At 47.4% G+C, this 25241-nt stretch overlaps 1 protein-coding gene across 2 annotated transcripts in view; it reads left to right on the top strand.

The window, feature by feature from the left end:
• Positions 1-25241, top strand: part of Tmem132c (transmembrane protein 132C) — a 317389-nt gene that overhangs the window by 93105 nt on the left and 199043 nt on the right. For both annotated transcript variants that reach the window (XM_075978117.1, XM_075978107.1), the window contains exon 2: positions 23149-24037. In XM_075978117.1, the coding sequence (XP_075834232.1) occupies positions 23149-24037 (889 nt within the window). The remainder of the gene's footprint in view (positions 1-23148; positions 24038-25241) is intronic.

The raw sequence follows: 25241 nt of genomic DNA, 5'->3' as shown, positions 1-25241 counted from the left end.
TTGCCTAGCATGCGTGGAGCTCTGGATGTGATTGCCCCAGTGCTGAAAAAATTCAAAAATAAAAAAGATGCAAAAGCAAAATTCCTGGCTTTAAAGTGATCCCCCCAAAAATGTCCGGTTACATCCAGGGTGAGAATTGAAGGGAGAGCAGGCAGCGTACCACCTTTTCACCTCCGTTGGGAACAACACAGTGTCTCAGACCTTAAAATATTCCCCTTCCTGCTTGGCTGGAGAAGGGCCATGATAGCCCACTCTTGGTCCCTGGAGAGTTGATTCACTTTTAGCAAGCAGACAGACCTGCGGCAGCAGAACCTGTGAGTGAGCAGAGCAGCCTGTCTGGTGGGTACCACCCAGTTGAGCAGTGGAAGTCACCCACAGTGTCTGTTGTGGAGAAAGAGCCTTCAAGATTCTAATGTGAGTCCTCAAAGGATTCATCTGCTCACCGTGGGTGTTCTTTCGAGAGAACTTAAAATAAACAAACACAGCAATAGAAATGAGTGTTTGTCGTGCGTGTGTGTGTGTGTGTGTGTGTGTGTGTTTACGTGTGTAAGGCAGGACACTTTTTCTTTATGCCCTTTGAGCAGTGACTTCTGGAGGAGCCTGGGAGGAATGTGCTACTCTGGGTTTGCTATCTGAAGGCACAGTCCCCAGCAGACTCTGGGAGACAGACAGTCCGCGGGCGCAGGAGCTGTCCAGCTGGGAGGCTGGCGCGGGGTTTCATACCAGGACAGCCACAAAGAGCAGCTTTGAGGGACGAGACATCTGTCAGCTTGAAATAATGCCAGCAGCAAGACACCAGCTTCAGAGAAGGACTTCTCAGGAGCGCCCCCCTACTCGCCCCGCCTCATCCACCCCACCTCTCCAGAGGGAAGGGGGTTTGTTCTTGGGCAACTCTGAAGGAGGGACTTTCTCCACTCCCTTCTCTTTGTCTCTCTGAAGCCCTGTCTCAACACTCCTCCCCCAAAGACACCAGTTTTTGTTTTCCCTACTCATTTTTAAGAGTGTGTGTTTTTTTAGGCACCCAAATAATGCATTAATACTGTCTTGGTAAAGCGCCTTCCCTGTTGCCGGGCAACCCACCATCACTCTATAATCCTCTGAGATGCTCTACAGTCCCCAGACTCTTTTTCTTTTTCTTTTTTTTTCTTTCTTTCTTTTTTTCTTTTACAAGCTCCACACATGAGTGTGTGCCTGTAGGAAATGCAGGGCGTTCTTTTCAAATCTACAAAGTTACGTAAAAGCTTTCCTTGAGAACCGCAGCCGCTCTGGGCAAAGTCATTTTTCCTGCTTTGTAGACTGAGGGAGGATCTGAAATCCGTGTGGCTAAATCCAACACGCAGACACTGCCGATCGGGGAACTTCTGCTGGGACGAAATGCCCTCTCCCAACAGCAGCCCTGCGTGCCCAAGGAACCCAAGTTTTCTCTTAAGTTAATTGGAGGTAACTGAAACTCCCATCCTGCCTGTGGTTGGTGGCTACCATCCGGGGCAGTGGCACCAATCTGCACCAGCTGCGCTGTTTGTCAGTTCACTTGTGCGTGCATGAGTGTGTGCAGGGTTGTATGAAGGTCAGAGGTCAGAGTCAGATGTCTTCGGTTGCTCTCCATCGTGTGCTTTGAAACAGGGTCCCTCCCTGACTCCAGAGCTTACCTTTTCTACTAGACTGCTTGGCCAACCAGCCCCAGGGATCCTCCATCTGTGCCCTCAGCCCAAGGATTAGAGGCATGCTCCACCATGCCTGGCTTTTGATGTAACTGCTGGGAATTCAAACTCAGGCCCTCTTGCTTTCCTGGAAAGCAGTTGGCAAATCAAGTGGGCTCTCTTTAGCCCTTTCAGTTTGGGAAGCCCTCCAAGAGCTACCAAGAACAGGGTGGCAGCTCCTTCCCTGGCCCCCCCCTAATTATCACCGCAGTGATCGCAGGCCATTCTTCCATCTCAATTCCTCCTCCTGGCCATTCTGCAGAGTCATTTGCAGAAATCATGCTTTGTTTCAGCATTGATTTCATTGATAGACCAATATTTATGTTGTTAATCTTTTTCTGCTAAGATGTGGGAAAGCATGATCCCCCTTAGATGTTTCTGTGTCTGGGGTGGGCGCTGCGATTGGAGTGAGAAAAAGCCCCCTTAGGCTCACGTGTTGAACACTTGGTCTCCAGCTGATGGTGCTGTTTGCTTGGGGGAGGTTCTGGAAACCTCTGAAGGGTGGGGCTTCACTGGCGGAAGTGGGTCCTTAAGATCTTGTATGAGAGCTTGGTGCTGCATAGCCAGGCCCCATTTCTAAGTCAGTCTGTGCTCCCTGAATGTAGATAAAATGTAACAAGCCAGCTTCCGGCCTCTGGCCACCATGCCCTCCCTGCCTCCTGCCATGATGGAATCTGCCTGTCTATAACTAGGAGCCAAAGTAACCCTCTCCTGCAGGTTGCTTGTGTCAGGGTGCTTTAACAGAATAACAAGAAAGTAAGTCAGACAGGTGGTAGGTGTCTCTATGTGTGTGTCTGCACATGAACCTGTGTGTCTGTCTATGTGTTTATATATGTGTGTGTACATGTGCCTTTGTGTATCTGTATGTGTGTCTGCATATATGTACATTGTGAATGTATGTGTACCTATGCAGGCATGTATACTTGCACACATCTGCACAGTGTCTAGACATGTGTACATGTATGTGTATGTATATACATGTGTGTTTATATGTGCGGGTGTGAACACCTGTGTATCTGTCTGTCTATGTCCTTGTATGTATATATGTGTACGCTGTCTACGTGTGTGTCTGTATGTGTATATGGACATTACTTCTTTTGTCTGTGCAATCATATACATTCATGTCTGTGTGTGTGTATGTCTGTGTGTATGAGTTGTATGCGTGTGTCTGTATGTGGTTGTTTATATATGTGTGCCCTCATGAGCATGGTGTGTGTGTGTGTGTGTGCCTGTATCTTTGTAAGTGTGTACATGTATCTGTATATGTGTTCATGTCATTGGGTGTCTACATGCAGCGATTTGTCCATGTGTGTCTGTTTATATATAGTACACGTTGTTGTGCATATGGGATAGGTTCATTTTGCCAGCTCCTTGCTGGTAATTTTTTTTTCAACAGCAATGAAATTAAGTAAAGCTGAAACACATCCAGTGCCAGGGCTCCAAGCCAGGCCCTCAGAAGGCATTCCCCACCCGTTTCCCATGGTGCAGAGTCCCTGTGTTGACTGGGAATCCCTTGGTGTCCCTGGATTCTGGGCCACATAAAAGCAGGTCAGATTAATGACACAAAGGCTCCCTGTCCCCATAATCACCTTATCATTCCTCAGTTCAAAAGGAATTTCTCTCTCCAGCCCCAGGGGAGTTCTGTCCCACCCCCACTCCCCCAACACACACACACACACCCCGCCTGGCTTCGCTTTTGTGGAATGGAGCCGGCCCCTCCCATCGGTGTATCCTGGGCTTGCTTGAATGAGTTTTCCAGGAGAAAAATCTCCCATAAAGACACAATGAAGGGAGGAAGGACTCAGGCGCCCAGGGAGAGAGAAGGCTAAGCCACTTTCTCATTTTAACAGTTTGCATAGTTCCGCTGCACTTCAAGAATCCTTGGATTTCAATCCCTTTCTCACTAAGAAATAACCCCCCACAGCCCCTGGCGATATGTATGGATTAGCCAAGGGGCTGTGTCTCTTGAGCCATGAAGAATATCAGCATTGCTTGCTTGGCTGGGTAGCATGCTTGGGCCAGACTGCAGAACCAAAGCGTGGTTTTCAGCTAAGCTGCTCAGTTGAAAAGAAAATAAAAACAAACACAAACAAACAAACATCATCCTATAGAACAAAGGGACGCCACCAGAGAAGCAAGTTCACCTGTCACTCATAAAACTCAAATCTGACTTTCTCCTTCTTGAAGGATAAGAGGGTGTGTTCCAGTTCCCTTTCTGGTGCTATGACGGCTTGACCAAAAGCAACTTAGAGGAGGGAAAAGGGTTTATTTCAGCTCAAATGTCACAGCCCATTACTGTGCAAAGTCAGGGCAGGAACTTAAGGAGCAGCCTGAGGCAGGAACCTTGGAGGACACTGATGCTGGCTTACTCACAGGAGGTTCATGCTTAACCAGCTTTCCTCTGCAGCCCAGAACTGCCTGCCTAGGGAATGGTGCCTCCCACAGTGGACCAGGCCCTCCCACATCAATTAACCATCTCTCACAGACATGTCCACAGGCCATTTCTCTCCTGCATGATCCTAAACTGTGTCAAGTTGACAGTCTGGGCTAACTAGGACAGGATGCAGCTTAGAAAAGAGGGAATGTAAGCCAGGGTGGGATGGAGAAGTGACAGCATGTGTCAGTTCACGGGAAGAAAGAGGGAAAAAGCCTGTCCTCTCCAGGTGATGTCTTAGGAGGCAGAAGCTGCCAAGATGTGGTCAGCAGTGCCTATCCCCAAAAACTTCTGGTCTGATGACAATGGGTGACAGGATTTCACTGCTCCCCATCACCGGTGTTTTAAGGACTCCCTTCCCTCACAGATCAGACACCCACACTTTCACAGAGCAAAGCTAAGCCCCAGAGGTAAGCAGTGTGAGATCTTTTACACTCACTCTCTTGGAGACCCTGACCACAGCTATCTCAGAAGCTGCCTGAGGTTCCCTGAGGAGGTACTTTGAACACCTTTCTCACCGTGAGCCCCTCTGGGTCATTTCCGCATTTCATGCCTATCTCCAGCAACCTTTGGCTCACTTAATCAGACCTCCAACAGCAGGAATGAATTCCTTCTGGGAATGCCCCTGCTGGTGGCAGCAAAGTCCAGAGTACGGATGAGGCCTTATGTCCCTCTATACCCCCGTGAGGACACCTGTATTAATCATCACTGCCAATATCCAGCCTCAGGACCAGACCTTACCGTTGGGCCCTAGACCTTACCCTCTAACCCAGTGCTGATGCTGTGACCCTTTAATACAGCTCCTCAAGTTAGTAGTGACTCCCAACCATTAAGTTATTTTTGTGGCTACTTTATAACTGTAGTTCTGCCACGTGTTTGTTATGTAAATACCTGGGTTTTCCGATGGTCTTAGGTGACCCCTGTGTAAGGATCATTTGACCCACAGGTTGGAAACTGTTGATTGGGTCTGTGCCTATCCATGTGTTTGACCTGTAATATCTCTCCCACCCCCCACCTCCCCTCCCTCGCCCCCGCCGCAGGCTCTAATCCCTTCTTCCTGCTCATGGAGGGTTTGCTCCATGGTGTTCACCTTGTCTCTCTGTATTTACTCTTTCCTCTACCCAGTACTAATCAGGCAGGCTGCATAGGACTCATTTTTACTCTCCATTTTTTACCCGCCTCTTGTCTCGGGGTAAGCATGGTGGGTGTCTCTTCCTGTTGAATCACACTCACACTCAGAACCTTGCACGGAATGCATGTATGTAGAAGGGTAGTTGGAACTGGTTGGGTACGCTGTGGGCTGGGGAGTGTGCAGTGGGTTACGCTGGACCGCGCCTCCTCTCAGCTCAGCCCAGGATGGGTGCTCTGATCTGCCTCCTAGCTCAAGTCCATGACCCAATACTGTCTCCTCTGCCATCCCAGGTCTGGGGTTTGTGCCCGAGAAAGTACAGACACCTCTGGAAAGCTAAATAAATAGCTAGATTTGGCTTGGAAGATGTCTGTGTTGACCCAGACGTTAGCCTTTCCTTTTGGAGTTTTGTGTTATATGGGTTTATTGTAGATGGCAGCAGGTCCAAGAGGTGGGTACAACCTTTGTAAGATTTGGTGGCACAAGAGAACCGTATCATCCACCAAACAAGGAAATAAAGCTGCAGGGCTTGGGATGGGACTCAACAGGTGGAGTATTTTCCTGGCAGGCAGGGAGTCCTGGGCTTCATCCCCATTATTGCACAAACCAGACATGATGGTGTATGCCTGCCATTGCCTGTACTCCCAGCATGTGGGAGGTGCAGACGGAGGCTTGAGGAGGAGGTCAAGGTCATCCTCAACTATGTAGTGAAGTCAAGGTCATCCTGGGCTACGTGAGACCCTGCCTCAGAAACAAAAGAGGAGAATTGTTTAATGTTCTCACCACAACAATAGTAACTATTTAGGGCCGTGAATATATTTACTTTGATTTGTTATACAACACACACACACACACACACAATGTTGTATGATGCTAACATGTGTTAATACTAGGTATCAATCAAAAGTAAAACTTAATCCAGGCTTTATGACAAATGTCTTTATTTTCAACCCTCAGGAGGCAGAGGCAGGTGGATCTCTATGAATATGAGACCAGCTTGGTCTATATAATGAGTTTCAGGACAGCCAGGGATACATAAAATCTGTCTCAAAAAACCATAAAAAAATAAAATAAACTTTAAGACATGAACACCAAGAAAAAAAGACCACCAGACATCACAATGTTGGAGAGGCGCTTTTTGGAGGGAAGAATGCTAGGCCTGGCTGGACACAGGCCACACTGTCCTCTGAGAGGCCTCCCTGGCCTCACCTGGCCCCTCCAGAGCGCCATCTGCTGGTAAACCTCAGACGTATGCCCAGCCCCAGGACCAAAGAGGTCCCAAGAGACTCAGACTTCTTTAGTCAGAAATAGGCTCCCTCCCACCAGGCCCCTTCCACTTCAAGGTACCTGAGCAGGGCAGAGCCTCTGGTCTGCTGCCATCCTGGGGCAGCCTTTGTCTGGGAAGCTCAGGGTGGGAAGAAGAGCATCCCCTTTGAACCCAGGGTCATCACAGAGCACACATGGACCAGGCAGAGAAGAGAGGGTGGGCTGCCAGAAGAGTGGATTTTGGTGACCAAAGTGGGGAAGCTCCTTGACCCAATCATTTGCTACCAGACAAGAGAGCTAGCCTGGTGTTATTCCAAACTTCAGTCTTCCTGTACAAACTAAGAGTGTAAATTTTTGTGTGTGCCCTCTGATTTTAAAGAATTTCAGCCTTCGTTACTTCCCTCTTCCTCTTCTCTCTATTCTTTTTTAATGGCTCCATGGCCCAGGAATCATTCAAGCCTACTGTCCATGTACACGGGTGTACGAGGCTTCCCTAGAGATGCCCTAAGAGCTTTGGCATCCTGGATCTGTGACATACTGTTCTCCGTCAGCTTTGCAGTCCCTTCGTGTGTCCCAAGAGTCCTTTGAAAAAAGAGATCAGAGACACCTGAGACCATTTGTTCAGGGGACCCAGATAACTGATAGTCAGAGGCACGCAGGCTAATGATTTGTCTTACTGTTTCCATCTGTCTATTTGTCCATCCGTCCATGAATCCATTCATCATGACCCTTCCATTTATCGGTTCATCTATCTTCCCATCCATCTGTGCATCCATTCATTCATCTATGAATTTGTCCATCTCTCTGCTTTCCCTTCTATCCATCATCCATCCATCTGTCCATCCATCTATCCATCCATGAATGATCTGTCCATTTATCTGTCCATATATATATGTATGTATATGTGTGTGCTCATATATATGTATATATACACACATGTACATACATTTTCTCATCCATCCATCCATAAATATATACAACATACTCACAAACATTAGTATCACTTGCCCATCCATCCATCCATCCATCCATCCATCCATCCATCCATCTGCTGTAGGAACAACTTTGTGTACCAATGAAGAAACGATACTTTCCTCTTATGCCATCACTGGAATATGAGCTGTTTGTTTGGATTTTATTTCCTTGGGGCTCCATCTCAGGACTTAGCAGGTTGTCAACAAAGGGCCAAGTTGAGAGGAAGCCCTGAACCATCACAATGAGCCTTGTGAAGATTTTGTAGAAGCTGTGCGTCGATTGGCTGAAATTGAGATGCTTGTCCCACACCTGGACCTCATGCTAGGACCAGGGCATCCAAACACATATAGGCTACTCATCGAAGGCAATGGAAGATCCGTTATCAAAACAGAAATAATTATGGGGTAGGCAACTCCAACAGAGGGCCTCCTAGGTCCTTCAGTCCCCAGGTCAGATCTCACATCACAACCTTGCACAGTTCAGCCTCCATGCTCACCAATGCCCAGAAGCCACACACTCTTGTGCGGCAGGCTGTTGCTTGTCTGCTGTGGCCTAATGTCCTCTATGGTGGCTGATGCATATCTCACATAGTCTCTGGGTGGCCCTGAGGCTTGGCCTCGTGAGGGGTCATCTCAGGATGTTACTAAGAGCTGCTGCCATTTTCAGTCCACCGACCCTCAAGATGACCAGCATTGTTAACTGTGAGCAAGAGACATTGGCTTCTCCATCAAGTGTCGCCCATGACATGGTAGGGGCTTCCTCCAAAGTGAGGGATCAAAATCAGACTTTTAGACCCAAGTTAGGAAGAGGGGAGTGCATCGAAATAACTATAGAACTGGAGGACAGACCTAGATACAACTGTGCAAACCTGACTTTAGTATAGCCTTGATGTGTGTGTGTGTGTGTATGTGTGTGTGTGCACGTGTGCGCGTGTATGATTATGTGGCTTTTATGTACTCAGGTGTACACACTTAGAGGACAGAAGGGAGTATCTGGTGTTATCCTCCCTTACTCTCCACCTGTTCCCTTTGAGTCAGGGTCTCTCCCTGGATCCGAGAGTCACAATTTTGTAGCTAGGCTGAAAGCCAGCCATCTCCAGTGACCTTCCTTCCTGTTTCCACCTTCCTCAGGGATGGGGATACAAACATGTACTGGATGTTCAGTTCACTATGTCTATGCTTGGATCCAAAATCCAGTCCTCGTGATTATACATGGAGCAATTTTAACCACTGATGAACCTCTCCAGTCCAGAGGTGGAGAAGGAAAATTCCAGAATCTAGTCTCTCTCTCTTTCTCTCTCTCTCTCTCTCTCTCTCTCTCTCTCTCTCTCTCTCTCTCTCTCTCTCACACACACACACACACACACACACACACACACACACACACACAGGGTTTCTCTTCATAGCCCTGGCTATCCTGGAACTCATTCTGTAGACCAGGCTGGCCTCCAGAGATCCGCCTGCCTCTGCTTCCTGAGTGCTGGGATTGAAGGGGTGTGCCACCACCACCACCCAGATAGTATCTCTCTTTTTTTTTTTTTTGGCTACAGGGCAAAACCAAATGGTGTTTGATTCATTAAGCTCATTAGTTCCCCCCCCCCCAAGCCAGTAGGAAAAAAATAGCATAGAATGGGGCAGAGAAATGAAAAGATACTTGGACCTTTGAAGCACACACTGGTCTTCATCTTCTCTGTGTGGGTTTTTTGTTTTTGTTGTTTGGATTTCTTTTTGGTTTTATTTTCCCAACAATTAAGATAACAGCAGCCGTATCACCGAAGGAAGTCCTCTTTTTAAAACAGTATTTTAATCACATAACTGATGTGCATGTGTTTTGTTTTGCAGAATAGGGTTAAGCATCCATTAAAGCTAAAATATATGTGGCTATCCAAAGCTCTCATTTCTCTTCTTCTCTTAGGTGGTTATTACTGTGGGAATGGTGTTAGCATTCAAAGCCGTTTTCTAAGGGTTGGAGCAATGGATCAGCAGCTAATAGCCTCTAAGCCTGTACTTCCCTTTCAGAGGACCCAAGTTTGATGCTCAACACCCATGCTGGTCAGCTCACATCTGCCTGTAACTCCAGCGCCAGGGGGAATCTGATGCCCCTCTCTGGCCTCCACGGGCATCAACAGTCACATGCACCTGATACCCATATACCCAATTAAAAACAGAACACTTTTTTAAAAACTTTAAAGTTTTTTTCCCTGAATATTTGTGTTTGTGTGTACATATGTATATAAATAGGTAGAAACACGGTGCTAATTTTGGGACCTTGTCATCTTAACAATTATGCTACATATTTAAGATACCAATATAGTTACTTAACAAATATTTTAGCAAGATTTATTTCCTCCTTGTGTAATCATACCAATCCCAGCAAGAACATGTAGCTGAAGTTCCCTGGGCCAGATTTCTGAACCTAATACATGTTCTTGCTGGGATGGTATGATTACACAAGGAGGAAATAAATTCTTGCCTAAAATATTCTGCTTAAGTAACTATATTGGTATCTTCAATATGTCAGCACTTATTTCAGTCATAAGATGACACAGGACCCAAACATTAGACCGGAATGATACTCAGTCTTTAATGTTTTCATGTACACCGAACAAAACTGACTGAAATCTGCAGGGAAAAAAACCTTTAAGTTCTCTCAAAAAGTGTTCAGTTGTTTAATTGGGTATTATGGGTATCAAAAGGTGCATGCTGACTGTTGATGCACGTAGCGCGTGCCACGAGACAGAGGGCGTCAGATTCCCCTGGAGCTGGGGCTGCAGGCTGTTGTGCACCACCTGACATGGGAGCTGAATCTGGGTCCTCTGCAAGAACAGCCGGTAGTCTTAGCCACTGCACCCGTCTCTCTAGCACCTTTTGTTTGCTTTTAAAGTTTTTCTTCTTTAGAAAATTGATATTTTCCTGCAATTTAATTTTTACCTAGTCATATGTGGAGATCTTTCTAGACAGAAATAATAAATAAATAAATAAATAAATATTGGAAGGTGCTACTGCCACCTTCCAATAGTTGAAAAATTAATGAGCAATGGTTTCGTGTGCCTCCTGTGTGCCCGGATGGATGGGTGACGGCTGAGGACCTTACCTCTGACAGTCATTTCATCTTCAGCGTGGCTCCTTGAGCCTGAGCTATCACTAGCATTGCTGTGCACTTAGAGATGCTGAGGCCCAGCTTTGCTGCGGCTAGGATGTGCAATGGTGGGATGGAGAACCCAGTGACCTGGCTCAGGACTGTCTTCTGTCTTCATCCTCCTTCCCAGCATTCCATTCTGCGGCTGGCTGTGTTCTGACACTCTGTGATTTCCATCGTACTTTTTCCAGCTTGGGGTAATAGAGAAGTGTTCCCCCAGACTGTTTGGGTATTTCTTTCTGACTTCTATCCAGCGGCAGGGTCCCAACTCATCCACCTCTCCATCTTCCCACCCACGGCACCATATGAGAGCCTGAAGCCTTGTATCTTCCTATCTGAGTTCTTCCCTTCTGGAGATAACATCCCCTCCTCTGTGTAAGCATCCTGCAAAGTCAACAAATGTGGATTGATGACCAGTGCATTCCCTTTAGCAGCAGAGCCGCATGGGGTGCACAGAAGAGCCTCTTGGTTCATGGATATTGAATGAAGACCATTCCTTGTGCAGCCTCGCTTGATTTAGCTTCGCCGAGATTAGCACAGAGAACAAGATTGATGTCTTAAGAACAGGCATAAGCTAGGGGGAATCATTTGTCAGAAACAGGATGCTGATTATCTGTTGATTTAAAATGGCAGGAAAGCATCTTAGACTTCCCTAAGCTTCGAAGAGACAAACTCCATAGATTCCTTCCCCCAACTGCAGACACAATTGGATCCAGTCTCCTGACTCCTTGACTGACCCAAGCATGAGGTGGCAAAGTGGATCATGCCATCGTTCACCAAGCTCTGACCCCCTCTCTCCACAAGAAACACATGGTGGTGGAAGGGAGATATGAGCCCAGAATGGCAGAGCCAGGAAGCTGAGGCCCCAGAGACACAAACTCCAAGTTCAAGTCCTGATGTCAGCATACCAGACAAGTGGTCGCCAGAAAATCCCAGCCTTCTCTGGGCTTCCCCTCCTTTGTTATGAGTAAAATAAAGACAACGGAGGCTGAGTTGGCTCATGGATAAAGCTCTTTCCACGGCAGCATGAGGACCTGAGTTCGATCCCCTGCACCTACGTAAAACAACAGGATGTGGTGGCTCAACACTGATCATCGCAGCACTGAGAATGTAGAGATGGGAAGATCCCTGAGTCTTGCTGGCCAGCCAGCCGGGCCCAATCAAGTCCCAAACTGGTGAGAGACCCTGTTTCATAAAACAAGGTGCATGATATCATATGGGATGACAACACAGGCACACACACACACACACACACACACACACACACACACACACACGACATGTATGCACCCGGGTGTGCACTTATCCCAGAGTGATTTTTAAGGGTCAGAGGGTTTGATTTTTAAGTGTCTTTCTGGTGCCACCAAGGGTCAGCTTTTTGAGTGTGTCACTTTCTACATCTTGATGCCTTGTATTTCAGGCTTGTGGGGCTCAGCATTTACTTCCCATTTAAGTTAAAAAAAATAAAAAGAGAAGAAAGAACAGAACTGGGCCTTGGTTTTCAGCACACCCACCCTGTAATTTGCCGTCCCCTCTCAGCAAGCTCAGTCTGAATGTTCTTTTCGCAGCACAGAAAGTTAAAGAGTTGGTGATGAAAGAGAAAATAGCCTTCATCTTCAGGGGCAATCGGTTCTTGTATTTACTCAACCATCAAGAGTGCATTTCCTACCTCGTATACCCCAAGACTCTTCGTTAATATAATCATCCTAAATTCCGCTATAACCAAACAAACCTACAGATGCTTACTGGCAAATGAGACTCATATGTGTGTTTGTGTGGGGTGGTGTGGGGGGAGCATATGCCTCAATAGGACATAGATTGTTTTAAAAAAATTAACTGTAATTATGGGGAAAGGAAATAAGGGCAGTATATTAAAAAAAATAAGCTCATTTATTTATTTATTTTTTGAGGAAAAAGACCGGCCCTAAAGATGAGATGCTGTTCCTTTTTATTGACATGAATCGAGATAATTTGGACTCTTGGGATTAATGTCGGGTTCCACATAAATAATGACACCATCTGCCATTCATGATGCGCCTCTCTCTGAATAAACTCCATGAAGCATCCTGCAACCATATGCTGTGTGAGTGCAAGGGTGGTTATTTAAATCCCACTCGGGCTATGCAACTCCAGTTCCCTCCTGCAGTCCCCCTCCCCCCGTTTTCATTTCCAAACTGTTTCAGATGCATAGTGAAAACCAGGTTTACCTTGTTGCTCCGCCAGGTAAGCCTGACTGGTAATTCAGGTTATAAAGGAGAAGAGGCCGGTGGCCTCCAACTGTGCAGGGAGCCCAGCTCAGAAGGCTCTCTCCGTGCTAGAGTCGGCAAAGCAGTATCCAAATACTGAGTGCTATTTGCTTTTCTAGGGACGGGACACTAAGATCAACTTCTTCGGTGATGGATAAAATTTTCAGAGGGTTAGCAACCTTTTAGTGGGGGTGGGGAGATAGATAGTTCAGCGGGTAAAGTCCTGTGAGGCAAACAGGAGTGCTGGGATTCAAGTACACAGAACGTAAGTGAATTTTTGGTTACTCTACACCTATAGGAGGTAGAGATGGGAGAAGGCCAGACTTGTCAGGAAGTTCCACCAAGAGGGAGGCAGGTCAGGGCTGGAGGAAGCTGGAAAGCCATTTGCTTTGCAGATGGAGAAGAGGCCCCCAAGAAAGAGAAGTCAGGAACCCTGAGGAAGTGGGAAAGAGAAGGAAAAGGGTTCTCTCCTGGGCTGTCAAGCCACACCCGCACGCGGACTTCAGATTTCTGATTCCCAGGGTAACCAAAAATGCACTTTTGTCCTTTGAAGCTGCTAAGTTGGTGGCGGTTTGTTCTGAAAGTAAGGAGAAGCTGATGTTCCTCCTCTCTGCAGAAGCTGAGCCTCAGCCCATCAGAATCCACACACTGGCTTGGGACCCGCCCATGGTGTCCAGTGAGGACAGGAAGATGGAGGCACATGAACACAGAACTACTGTGAGGACCACCACAGGCTCAGCTCCGGGAATACCTAGAGCCTCTACTCTCCACCCCGCCAAGACTCACCCGTGGGCATTTCCCCCCTGTCTACCCAAAGCACTGTTTCCATTCCCATCAGGCCGGAGATCCTGAGTATCTTGGAGCATTGACTCTTGAAAAACAAAGCTCTTTGCCTGTTTCTAGGGACCTAACCTAGCAGCAGCTGAGAGTGATCCCACATCTCTCTCTGAGAAAAGAAGACGGGGATATCCCCTTAGGGGCCCCGACAGGAATCTAAGAGGCTATGCCTTTCAAGGGGCGTTTTTGGTGTGTTATGAAATTGCAAACCCCACTGTGTAATTTCAGCAAAAGGTATTCGGGTTCCCGCAGAAGCAGCATTGAAACCAAATAATCCGCTTATCAAGGTACCTTTTGTTTCAGGAGGAAGGAAACAATGAGCCATATTTAGCAGAGAGAGAAGTCCTGCCGCCGAGGAATGTTAATAAATCAGAAATGGGAAAGGGGAAAGATTCAAATTGGCTCGAGTTTCCAGCAAGCTGCAGCGACTTGGCAGGTGCACCCGATCTGGTTTTCCTTGAGGCACACTGGGACAGGCCAGCAAGCCTTCTGCAGGTGTCTATGAGAGTGGGGGTTGGCAGCCAGTGTCTGATGCAGATTAGACTGTGCGCAAGTCCACCCTCCAAGACTTGAAACTTCTTATATAAATGTCACGCAAATGTTTTGTTTTGCTTTTTTGTTTTCTCTGTGTGTGCTTTAGTTTTTTATTTGTTGTCTGTTTCTCTCTCCCCCATGTGTCTATGTATCTACACTAAAACTTTAAAACTTTAAAAGTTTTAGTGTAACCTGGCAGTGGTGGCTCACGCCTTTGATCCCAGCACTCGGGAGGCAGAGGTTAGGCAGATCTCTGTGAGGTCTACAAGAGCTAGTTCTAGGACAGGCTCCAAAACTACAGAGAAACCTTGTTTCGAAAAACCACACACAAAAAAAGTTTTAGTGTAGTTTATCAACATAATCTAAGGGTGGAAAAGGAGAAGGAAAGGCTGGGGTGTGGTTGGTAGAATTTTTGCTTAGGATGCATGAGGCTCTGGGTTTGACCCATCGTTGTATAAACAAGATGTGCTAGACACCTATAATCCCAGCACTCAGGATGTAGAGGCAAAAGGACCAGGAAGTTCAAGATCGGCCTGGGCTACATAATGAGTTCATTGCCAGTATTTACATGAGACCCTGTCTCAAAAAGAAATGGAAAGAAAGAAGAGGAATGAGGAGGAAAAAGAGAAAGAGGGAAGAGGAGGAATGGGAAGAGGGAAAGAAAACAGTCCCATAACCTCTGTCCCCTTACCAGGCTTGCTGAGGCCATGAGAATCTGACATGTTCCGAGGGTCTTCAGTTGATTCTATCTATACAGATGATGATTCTGAGACTCGAAAGTTTCAAATATTTACAAGAAATAAAAATGTCCCTGATTACGGTAGCTCAGGGGTTCACCAGATCCTCATAGTTTTGTCTGACTCCAGCCATGGTTACCATGATGTGTTTCTTCTTTCTAGGCTGGAGAAAGCTCCGGCTGAAGTCCTTCTGTGTCACTTCTTGCTGATGTAACTGTTCATATCCCATTCTCTCCCGCCATGGGGCCTTGTTAGATCAGGGTTTCTCTGCTGTGCCAACACAGAAACTTGCAGTGGCAGTGCCCCGTCCATCAGAAGTGTTTATTAACATTGCTGACCTGCAGTTGCTCTGCACTGGTAGTGTCCACGTCTTGGTTCATCAGAAGCGTCTCCTGGGGCTGGAGACATGGCCCAGTTGGAAAAGCCAGTGCTGTGCTCACATTGAGGACCTGAGTTTGATCCCCAGCATGGGCCCATAAAAAACTCAGGTCCTTTGATGTGTATTTATGATCTCAGTACTATGAAAGCAGAGACAGATGGATCTCAGGAGCTCGCTGGCCGGCCAGTCTGTCCAAATCACAAGCTCCAGATTCAACAAGGAATCTTGTTTCGAAAATAAGGTAGGGAGCAACTGTGGAAGGCCCTTGACGTCAGTACTTGGTTTGCAAGGCATTCACATGAATGTACATGCAGAGAGACAGAGACATATAGAGAAAGAACATACATGAAAATAATTAAATAAATGAAAAATAATTTTAAAAGAAGAGACCAGCGCTCCCTTAGACAGTTAATCAGTCACCCTTGGTGGGAACGCCTTCGCTACTCTTTGCAGAAGTCCTCACCCTATCTTAAAACAATCTCGTGTAACCTGGCCATATATGTTCTGAAAGATTTCATTTCAGTGTTACCTGATTCAAAGCAGGAAGGATCTAGATAAGCCATTTATCACCTAGTGACGTGGGCACCTTCTGAGAATCCCATGCTCCACCATGCCGCACCGCACAGTGGCTGAGACATCACTAGGCCTCGGGGAATTTAGAACTTCACTCTGTCACTGTTCCGCCACCACTGCACTCATGTTGCTTGGAGCATCTTGCCATGTTGTGTGACTATTTTGATGACATTACACTATGGATTTCTGCTCCTGATCCCATGCAGGACAACTCTTCCTCCTTCCACTAACCTAGGCCCTGGGTGATCTTTCCATCTGCCTGTCTTTCTTCCCCGCTCCCATCTTAAGTCCATTCTCTTCCACTTGCGTGAGCCGGCCTACCCTTCTCATCTTGGGCCAGAGAGAGTCACCTAGAAAAAGTCCATATTCTGCCAGCATGGCAGAGAGTGAGCCTCATGGTGATAGCAGGGCATCATGTGGACTGACAGGGTCATTCTCCCCCAGAGAATGTCTGGGTGCTAAGTGACACAGCCATGTCCTAGGTCCACTATCTCAGGATCTCAAAAACTCAATTTCCGGTGGTGACTTTGCACTGGGGTTCTCTGATGAACAACTGACGGAGGACGCAATATCCCCGACGCTGACAGCAAACACAGATAAAGCAAATGGATACACAGGGAGGGAGACAGCAAGTGGGCACACTGCCTGTGGTGTGGAGACCGGATGGGAAGGTGCAGCTGTCAGCGGCTCCCTGGGCCTCTCTGTGTGGCCTTCGCGAGCCAGCATTGGCCTGAGACATTGATTCAGACCCTTAAGATCTAGCATTTGTCCTCTCTTCCCTAGAGATGCTGGCAGGCAGCAGTGAGCCAGAATGAGGGTTAGGACATCAGAACTCAGGGGCCCACCGCAGTGTGGCATGGATTCTGTGCAGCTGGGAGACATGGCAAAGGTCACAGACATTCCTAGCTCCCTAGTTAGCGAGACCCAGACCTCCCCAAACATGTGATGTGTTTTGGTAGCACACACATTGCTGAAGCCTTTGGGAGTGCAGAGGTGATTGTGCACCAGGCTCATAGGCAGGCATTTGGGTGGGACATTGAAGAGACGAAGACTTTCTGGAGTCAACCACGTCATCAGGAGATTGATTCCCTTCTCATTCTTTTTGAATAATAATTCTAATTCTTCTTCTTCTTCTTCTTCTTCTTCTTCTTCTTCTTCTTCTTCTTCTTCTTCTTCTTCTTCTCCTTCTCCTTCTCCTCCTCCTCCTCCTCCTCCTCCTTCTCTTCCTCCTCCTCCTCCTCCTCCTCCTCCTCCTCCTCCTCCTCCTCCTCCTCTTCTTCTTCTTCTTCTTCTTCTTCTTCTTCTATTTATCCATGTGTGTTTGCCTGCATGTATGTATGTGTGCCAAGTGCATGGAGTTCTCACAGAGCCCAGAAGAGGGCATCCGGTCCCTGGAACTGTAGTTACACATAGTTGTGAGCCACCCAATGTCGGGACTGCAAATTGAGCCTGGGTCCCCTTGAAAGAGCAGTGAGTGTTCTTAACCTCTGAGCCATCTCCCCAGACCCTCTTTAAGTAATTCTATCATGAGAAAGTGTACTGGGTGTTCACCAACAAATGATGATCTTGCCCCTTACTGTAGAAATGACAAACCGTAAGCCCAGACCTCTACCTAGGCAGGTAGCTCTTGGACCGTGTGATCTTGTATTTTCCTTTTAATTTCTAGAAGGATTACTTTAAAAATGAGTTGATATTAATGCATTGCTTATTTCAGTCAGTAAAGCTATCAACAATTAACCTCTTGGCTAATTAGAGCGTATTTGTATATCTGGCTACTGTCGTGGAAGTGTCTGGTTGAGAGGGCTCAGTCAGTGAAGTGCTTACCAGACAAGCATGAGACCTGAGTTCAACCCCCAGGACTCAATGTAAAAAAAGTGTTGTGTGTGTGTATGTATACTGTGTATACACATGTGCACATGCACCTGAATGTATACACTTAAATTAATAGGTAATAAAACATGACCCTATTCGAGCCCTCATCAGGAGCCAGGCTCTCTCTAAATGGGTCATATGACTCTCATTACTGAACTTTATCATTCTCATGTAGCTGGTAGAGAGAGGCCCCGTTGTCCACAGGGTCATGGTCTCTGGCTCCAGCCAACTGGACATGAATTTGAACAGCACCAGTACAATCAGGATTTCATGGGAAAAGTCTTTTTCTAGTCCCCCATTTCCTCATCGGTATGTAGACGTTCTCATAGCATGTTTGTTAAGATTTGGCCGGGCGGTGGTGGCGCACACCTTTAATCCCAGCACTCGGGAGGCAGAGGCAGGCGGATCTCTGAGTTCAAGGCCGGCCTGGTCTACAAGACAGGGCTTCAAAGCTACAGAGAAACCGTGTCTCAGAATCCTGTCCAGAAAGCAGTCAATCTACCGCCTTCTCTAGCAGGATTGGCTTTGTAAGGGAACACCCCCAATAAGCCGTGGTCTCATGTTAGTGGTCTACCTGGGCTGGGCTACTAAGAATGAGCTGCCTCACCTGATGACTTGGCTGTAGATGGCTCGTGTACCATCAGTGGGATGACCTTGCTCTCCCATATTCGCTCCACCCCCAGTACTTAGCCCAGGCTTCTTCCTTTGTGGGTGTCAAAACCGAAAAAGACAGTGGTAGCTCAGCCAGGACACCTGTCATATTTGTGATTGCCGATTATAATGTTTTTTCTTTTCTTTTTTTTTTTCCTTTTTTCATTTTGTTCACTTAATTTGTATTTCTGGAAGCAAGAGGACAGCTTTTGGGAGTTAGTTATGTCCTTCTGCCGTGTGAGCCCTGAGGACCAAACTCGTGGCATCCATCTTGGCAGCAAGCCCTTTTGTGAGCTGCGCCATCTTGCTAGAAGCTTACAGAAATTAAACATGTACCCGGTGCCATATGGCTGGCGAGTGGATCAAATGTGGATGTCTTCATACACAAACTGCTTGCCCTTAGCCTTTATCCAAGGCTCCCGAACTTGACTCGGGTCCAATCTCACAGACTGAAAGGGCTCTGAACTAGGTTTGGCTCAGAGACCAGAGCTGGTACCCTAGACTGTATGCTGAAGATACAGTGACCCTAGAAGACAAAGAGCCCCAGCTCTGAAGATTTGAGCAGAAAGTCCACTCCGCCTTCATCTTGCAGGGACGGAACTCCACATTTGCTCAAAAGCAAAACAGTCATTTGTGGATTTGTTTTAGTTTTTTAGAGAAAGCAGGAAAAAATATCCCCCTTCTTGAGCCTGGAGAGGGCTCAGTCTGTAAAGTGCTTGCCTTGTAAACCTAAGGACCTGAGTTTGATCTCCAGAACCTACACTTAAAATTCGGAGCATGGTAGTACATGCTTGTAATTCCAGTGTTGTTGGGGGGGGGGGCAGAGAAAAGGCAAATCCTTGGGGTTAGTTTGAAGGGTCCAGACCAATGTGAGACCCTACCCTCCCTGTCCCCATTCCCCCAAAATGGTAGATAGAGACTCAGAAATGATACCTGAAATGTTCCTCTGATATCCACATGCACGCTCACACAGTTGCACCTGCACACATGCACGTGTGCACATGCATGCACACATACACAGAGACACACAAATATGAGAGAGAGAGAGAGAGAGAGAGAGAGAGAGAGAGAGAGAGAGAGAGAGAGAGAGAGACCCCTTCTGTGCAGGAAGGAAGAGTGAAAAATGATGGCAAAACTTGTTGGCAAAGCTTCATGTTCCCAGCACTCCCTGCGACAGACGGACCCTACAATCCCATGCTTAGCCTTGGCTCGCTCTCCCCCACATAAAAGTGGCTCTAAATCTCTCTACTTCAAGTTCTTAAGAATTGTTTTAGACAGGGCTAAATACTTTAAAATGAAAGTTATTAGATGTGGCTATTTGCCTCTTGGTATTTTGTCAAACTTTATGAGTTTCTTAAACAGTCACTGCGACACTCCTGAGGACTCTTCCTGGAATGCGGTACCTTGGCAGAACTTTTGGGTGTCTTTGAAGCTGGCACAGGACCGAGTGGGTTAAACCGGAGATGCTCAGCCGTCTCTCCGTCCCTAACAAGAAAGGAATGAAGGTGCCCTTGTCACTGGTGACCTCAGCACAGGGCCTCTGGGGCTAGGAACAGAGTGTTACTTCTTTGAAGAGACATCTTGACAACCTAAGTTCATCTGGACGCAGAACCAAAAGGCAGCTTTGATCTGCTTGCCAGTGTCCCTGCAGGGAAGGGATTAGGGACGCTTCCAGAGGAGAGCAAGCAGGATGTCCCATATGCTCAGGGGGGGTGTGCAGGCTGCTGTTGGAAGGAGAGACAGGGAGCGGGGGGGGGGGGGGGGGGGGGGGGATGGGAGTGGGGGAGAATGAGGTTGGAAAGAAAGAGGAAGAAAAAGATTTCCCAGCTTCTCTTTTATGGATGGGATGGTTTGGACCCCACCCCCCACCCCCCGGGAGCCACAAGGACCAGGCAAGGAGGCAGGCTGACTTGAGGCTGCCAAGGTGGAGGTTGGGCATTCATGATCTTGAGCCCTGCATGCAGTCAGAGACTTAGTAGTGTCCTAAACAGTGGAAGCCAAAGCCCTCACGGGGATCTCATCACAGACAAGCAAATGGCTATCAGCCTACTCACTGGCTGATAAGTTATCTGGGATGGATAGAGGAACACAAGAGGGAGGCGTATATGTTGTCCTTTGCTGACATAGTGTGGAATCTGAGCAGCCCTAATAGGCACAGATTTAACCATCTGATGATTCTAAACTAGGATTGTAAACATTAAGTCCATGCCGAGGGTCTAGCAGGCATCTGGCTCGGGATTCAGGTGCTGAGTACCAGACAACAGCCAGCACGCAGATGCCCATTACTTACTCTGTTCACTTGCAGACAGAACCCCGCCATTTGCAAACTCACTATGTTGAGAGGGAAGCTGGAGACCCAGAGACTCTCAGCTTTTTAAAATGGTGTTTCAGTTTAGAGAAATCTTGTAAGATGCTGTGTGTTGAGCAAAATCAGTTTTCAGGTGGGGCCGGACATCGTCCGGATCTGAACAGACTAAAGGGCAGTAGGCAGGCTACCAGGTATCAAGGAGTGCTGGATGCTGCCTGAGCCGAATCGTGAAGGGGACCAGAAGGGCCCGGGGGGCCTTTAAGGGCTCCCTCCTAAGCAGGGGATGGTTGACTTATTCAGCCTCTTGCACATTTGGTGATGAGTACTCTGTCCTCAGCTGTAAAGGAAGACAGTGGTGACAACCTGGCCTTCAGTGATTAATGACTAAAGTTACCAAGCCCAAGCGGCCCACATTACCAGAGGACTTGAAATCCTTCCATGAGAATACAGCTGTTTTTGCTCCTGATTTTTGAATAATGGAGGAGGATTTCTGCTGTTGCTGTTTTTCCTAACAAGCAGGCAAGATCTGTATATAGGAGATGCGGGATATAAAACGAAGATGGCTTGCTCACATTCTTTTTGCTTTGCTGGATATGTTTGCTTTTCTTTATTTTGGCTTTGGCAATGGCTAGTAGAGTTGTAACACAGTAAAAAGAACTTCACGTTCCACATCTCACTCTCTTTTTTTTTTTAATGGTTTTTCAAGACAGGGTTTCTCTGGAACTAGCTGCCTGTCCTGGAACTAGCTCCATAGACAAGGCTGGGTTCAAACTCATAGAGATCCACCTGTCACATACTTCTTAATATACTTTAAGTTTGTCTGTGTGCTGTGTGTATGCAGTACCAATGGGGGCCAGAAGAGGGCATTGTGTTCCCCTAGAACTAGAGATATAAATAGGTTTAAGTGGCCATATGGGTTCTCGGAATTGAACCCAGGTCCTCTGAAAGAGCAGCCAGCACTCTTAGCTGTTGAATCATCTCTCTAGTCCCTGTTTCTATTTACCGTTTGCCCAGATGCCTCATATTTTACAGTATCTACTTCAGATGGATTTTCTTCTTCTCCCTCCCCTCTGCCTCTGTTTGTGTCCCCTTATCTTTTTTCTTTCTCTTCTCCCTCAGTTATCCTCTACTTCTAAACGGATCCATTCAGAGTTTAGTATTATAATTTGTAGTATGATGTGTGCGAGACTCTGGGTTGTGCATTCATTGCACAGATGCACAAGGGTTTGTACCCACTCAGGTGTGTGATGGCCAAAGGTTGGCGTCAGGTGTCTTCCTCTCTTGCCTTCCAGCTTATTTTTCAAACAAAGTCTCTCTCCAGACCTGGGGCTCACCAGTGCAGTTACACTGGCTTGCTGGAGAGCCCTGGGATCCTTCCATCTCTGCCTCCCCAGTGCAGGCCTTTCCATGGGTTCTGGGGATTTGAATTTTGATCTCCAGGCTCACATGGCAACTACTTTACCCACTGAGCCATCTCTCTGGCCCTCAGGTTTAATCTTGCTTATAAGATTTGGATCTGGGGCCTTGGAGAGGTAGCTCAGTGGTTAAGAGAACTGACCTGGGGTTCAGCTCCCAGCACCCACATGGCAGCTCACAATGATCTGTAATTCCAGTTCCAGGGGACTTGACACCCATGGCAAAATACCAATGTACATAAAATAATAAATAAATTGAAAAAAATATTTTTATCTAACATTATATTTTTTAAGCAAGTGTCTACCCAACTGTCCCAGCAATATTTATTAAAGTCTATATTTTTGCCTCAGGATTTGAGGTACTATCTTTATCTCAAACTAAATCTTTCTTTTTTAGGATTTGCTTGTAGATTTTATTCTATCCTAGGAGTCATTTTCTTACTCCTAAGGTCACTAATTTGGCTGGACTAGCTGGCCAGGAAGGCTTAGAGGTCCTCCTGTCTCTGCCTCCCAAGTGCTAGGACCACAGACACATGTCACCATTACCACCTTCTTCTTCCTCTTACTCCTCCTCCTCTTCCTCCTCTTCCTCCTCCTCCTCCTCCTCCTCTTCCTCCTCCTCCTCCTCCTCTTCCTCCTCTTCCTCCTCCTCCTTTTCTTTTTAATTCTGGAGATCTGAACTCAGGCCCTCAAGTTTGCATGGCAAGCACTTTGTTAAGTCATTTCCCCAACTCCCAGCTTTACATACTTCAGTCTACTTTACATATTGGAACTTAAAATTTCTTAATTCATGGACCATCTGGAAGCCTTGGCTACTTCTGGAAGGTCTCGTTGAGGCTTTGTTCTCCTGGACTTTGGGACTTTAATTCCTTTGTTCTCAATTGCAGCCTGAACATCAAGACCAGAATACACCAGCCTCTTACTGACTGTACTTCTTCTCTTCTCTCCCTTTAGTGGCAGAAGGTCGCCGGATCATCGATAATATCCAGAGATTCTCTTCATTGCCGCCGTACCTGCCCGTGAGCTTCCACATCCTCAGAACTGAGACCTCCTTCTTCCTAAAGGAGGCCAACCCTGACCTGCTGCGGAATGCCAGCCTGCAGTCCAGGGTGGAGTCTTTCTTTACCTACAAGGCCAGGCAGCCCCCAGTATTAAATGCCAGCTATGGGCCATACTCTGCAGAAAAGGTTATACCCCTGGACTTGATGTTGAACCCCAACTTTTTAGGCCCAACAAATCAGTTTCCTTTTGACTGGAGGCTCAAGGCCTACATCCTCCAAGAGAAAGTCTACCTGAGTCGGCCCAAAGTGCAGGTGCTCTTCCATATTGTGGGCAGAGACTGGGATGACCACAGAGCGGCCGAGAAACTGCCCTGCTTGAGGGTCTTTGCTTTCCGAGATACCCGGGAAGTTCGGGGAAGCTGCCGGCTGGCTGGGGCCCTGGGGCTGTGCGTAGCCCAGCTGGAGATGTTGCCTGGCTGGTTCAGTCCCCCGATGATTATGTCCGGGCAAAGGAGGCCCGCGGAGCAGCCAGAAGGGAACCTCGTGGAATTGTACTACACTGTGCATCCAGGGGATGAGCGAGGGGATTGCACCGGAGGTGACACCAGAAAGGACAACGCCATCCGTCCAGGGAAGGATGGGCAGGAGGACAGGACGTCCCACCTGAAGAAGATTGGCAGCATTGGCCTTTTCCGCACCCAGGACAGCATCCAGCTCAGCGAACTGCGTTTGGATGGCAATGTGGTCATCTGGCTGCCCTCCCAGCCTGTCAAGCAGGGAGACATAGTCACTGCCTCTGTCACCATCTCCAATAACTCTACTGTGGACCATTTTATCCTGAGGTAGGTGCCCAGGCTGGCCTCCTGCCATGCCGAGTCCAGAGTGAAGTCTGACTCCGCGCATGGGGTAGGGCAATTGCCACCTCCCGGGGGACCCGCCCCTTAATACAGAAGCCAGTGATTTCAAGCCGAGGTGTGCTGGGAAACTGTTCCTAGGCTCTGTCTATTGTGGGTGATGAACAGGAAAGAGGGCGATGCTGCCTTGTAGGTGGCCCCTTTTTCTCTGCCAGCTACAGAATTAAAATTCAAGGAAACAACCCTGTGCAAAATGAGCTCATCGACTTGCAAGTTTCGTTGACTTCTCAGATAAAGAAGGGGCCCCAAAACTGGGGAGACCACCCACTTTAAGGGGCTTGGGAGTTTTTATTTTGTTTGTACCTTCCTAGAGACTAGCTTTCTCTGTCTGTAATGTTGATGAACTGGTGTGAAGGTGGAAGCCCCCATTTTATTGTGGGTGTTCCAACAGTCATAGTGACCCAACACTACCAATGAGGGTGATGGGTTTGTGTTTCAGAGAAATGGAACCTTCGTGCTGGGGGCAAAAAGCCATGCAAAAACCTCAAAGCTGAGATGACCGTTTGTCTTTCTACCGTCCTGGGAGCCCATGGCCTTAGGATGGCAAAGCTGAAGAATTTCAGTGTTGTGATGATTTCAGTCTTTAGCCCTGAGGTTTCATCAGACTGGACAAGGAGGCTAACCTTTTTTTGTCTTCATTTGCTTGTCTATGGATGTGGGTGTGATAGGAGCTTGCTCCTTCACGCCCAGCCCAGGGGTATTGATGGTCCCCAGGCTGTATCTAAGAAAAGAGTCTCAAGGCTTATCTATCTTGTACTATTGGTTTCATGTTTCCCTTTGGTAGCTAGGACAGCTCAGTAATTCTAGGGGTATGCCTAGCAAAACAGCAGAGAGGCACCATCTTGGAAAGCTCGCCTCCATGGCCACTGTGAGCTGGGCACAGGGTATCCAGAGGAGCTCTTATGGGCTGCATCTCACTAAGAGGATTTTGGAACTCAGCTCAGGGACATGTGCTTTATAATGTGCCTAAGGAAAGCCCCATGAGGCAGAGCCGCTTCAGAGGAGTCCAGGAGTTTCACAGTAGGGAAAGGCAGTTGATGTTTGTCTTCAAGTAAAGCTGAAGAGTGAGATAATCAAAAGAGAGGGATTTTGATTGGCAGTCAGAAAACCTTGGGTTATAACTGATGTAGCT

The sequence above is a fragment of the Microtus pennsylvanicus genome, chromosome 1 (assembly GCF_037038515.1).
Source record: "Microtus pennsylvanicus isolate mMicPen1 chromosome 1, mMicPen1.hap1, whole genome shotgun sequence".
NCBI classification, from domain to species: domain Eukaryota; kingdom Metazoa; phylum Chordata; class Mammalia; order Rodentia; family Cricetidae; genus Microtus; species Microtus pennsylvanicus.
Note: the sequence above shows the minus strand (reverse complement) of the source record. Positions and strands in the feature narration are given on the sequence as shown.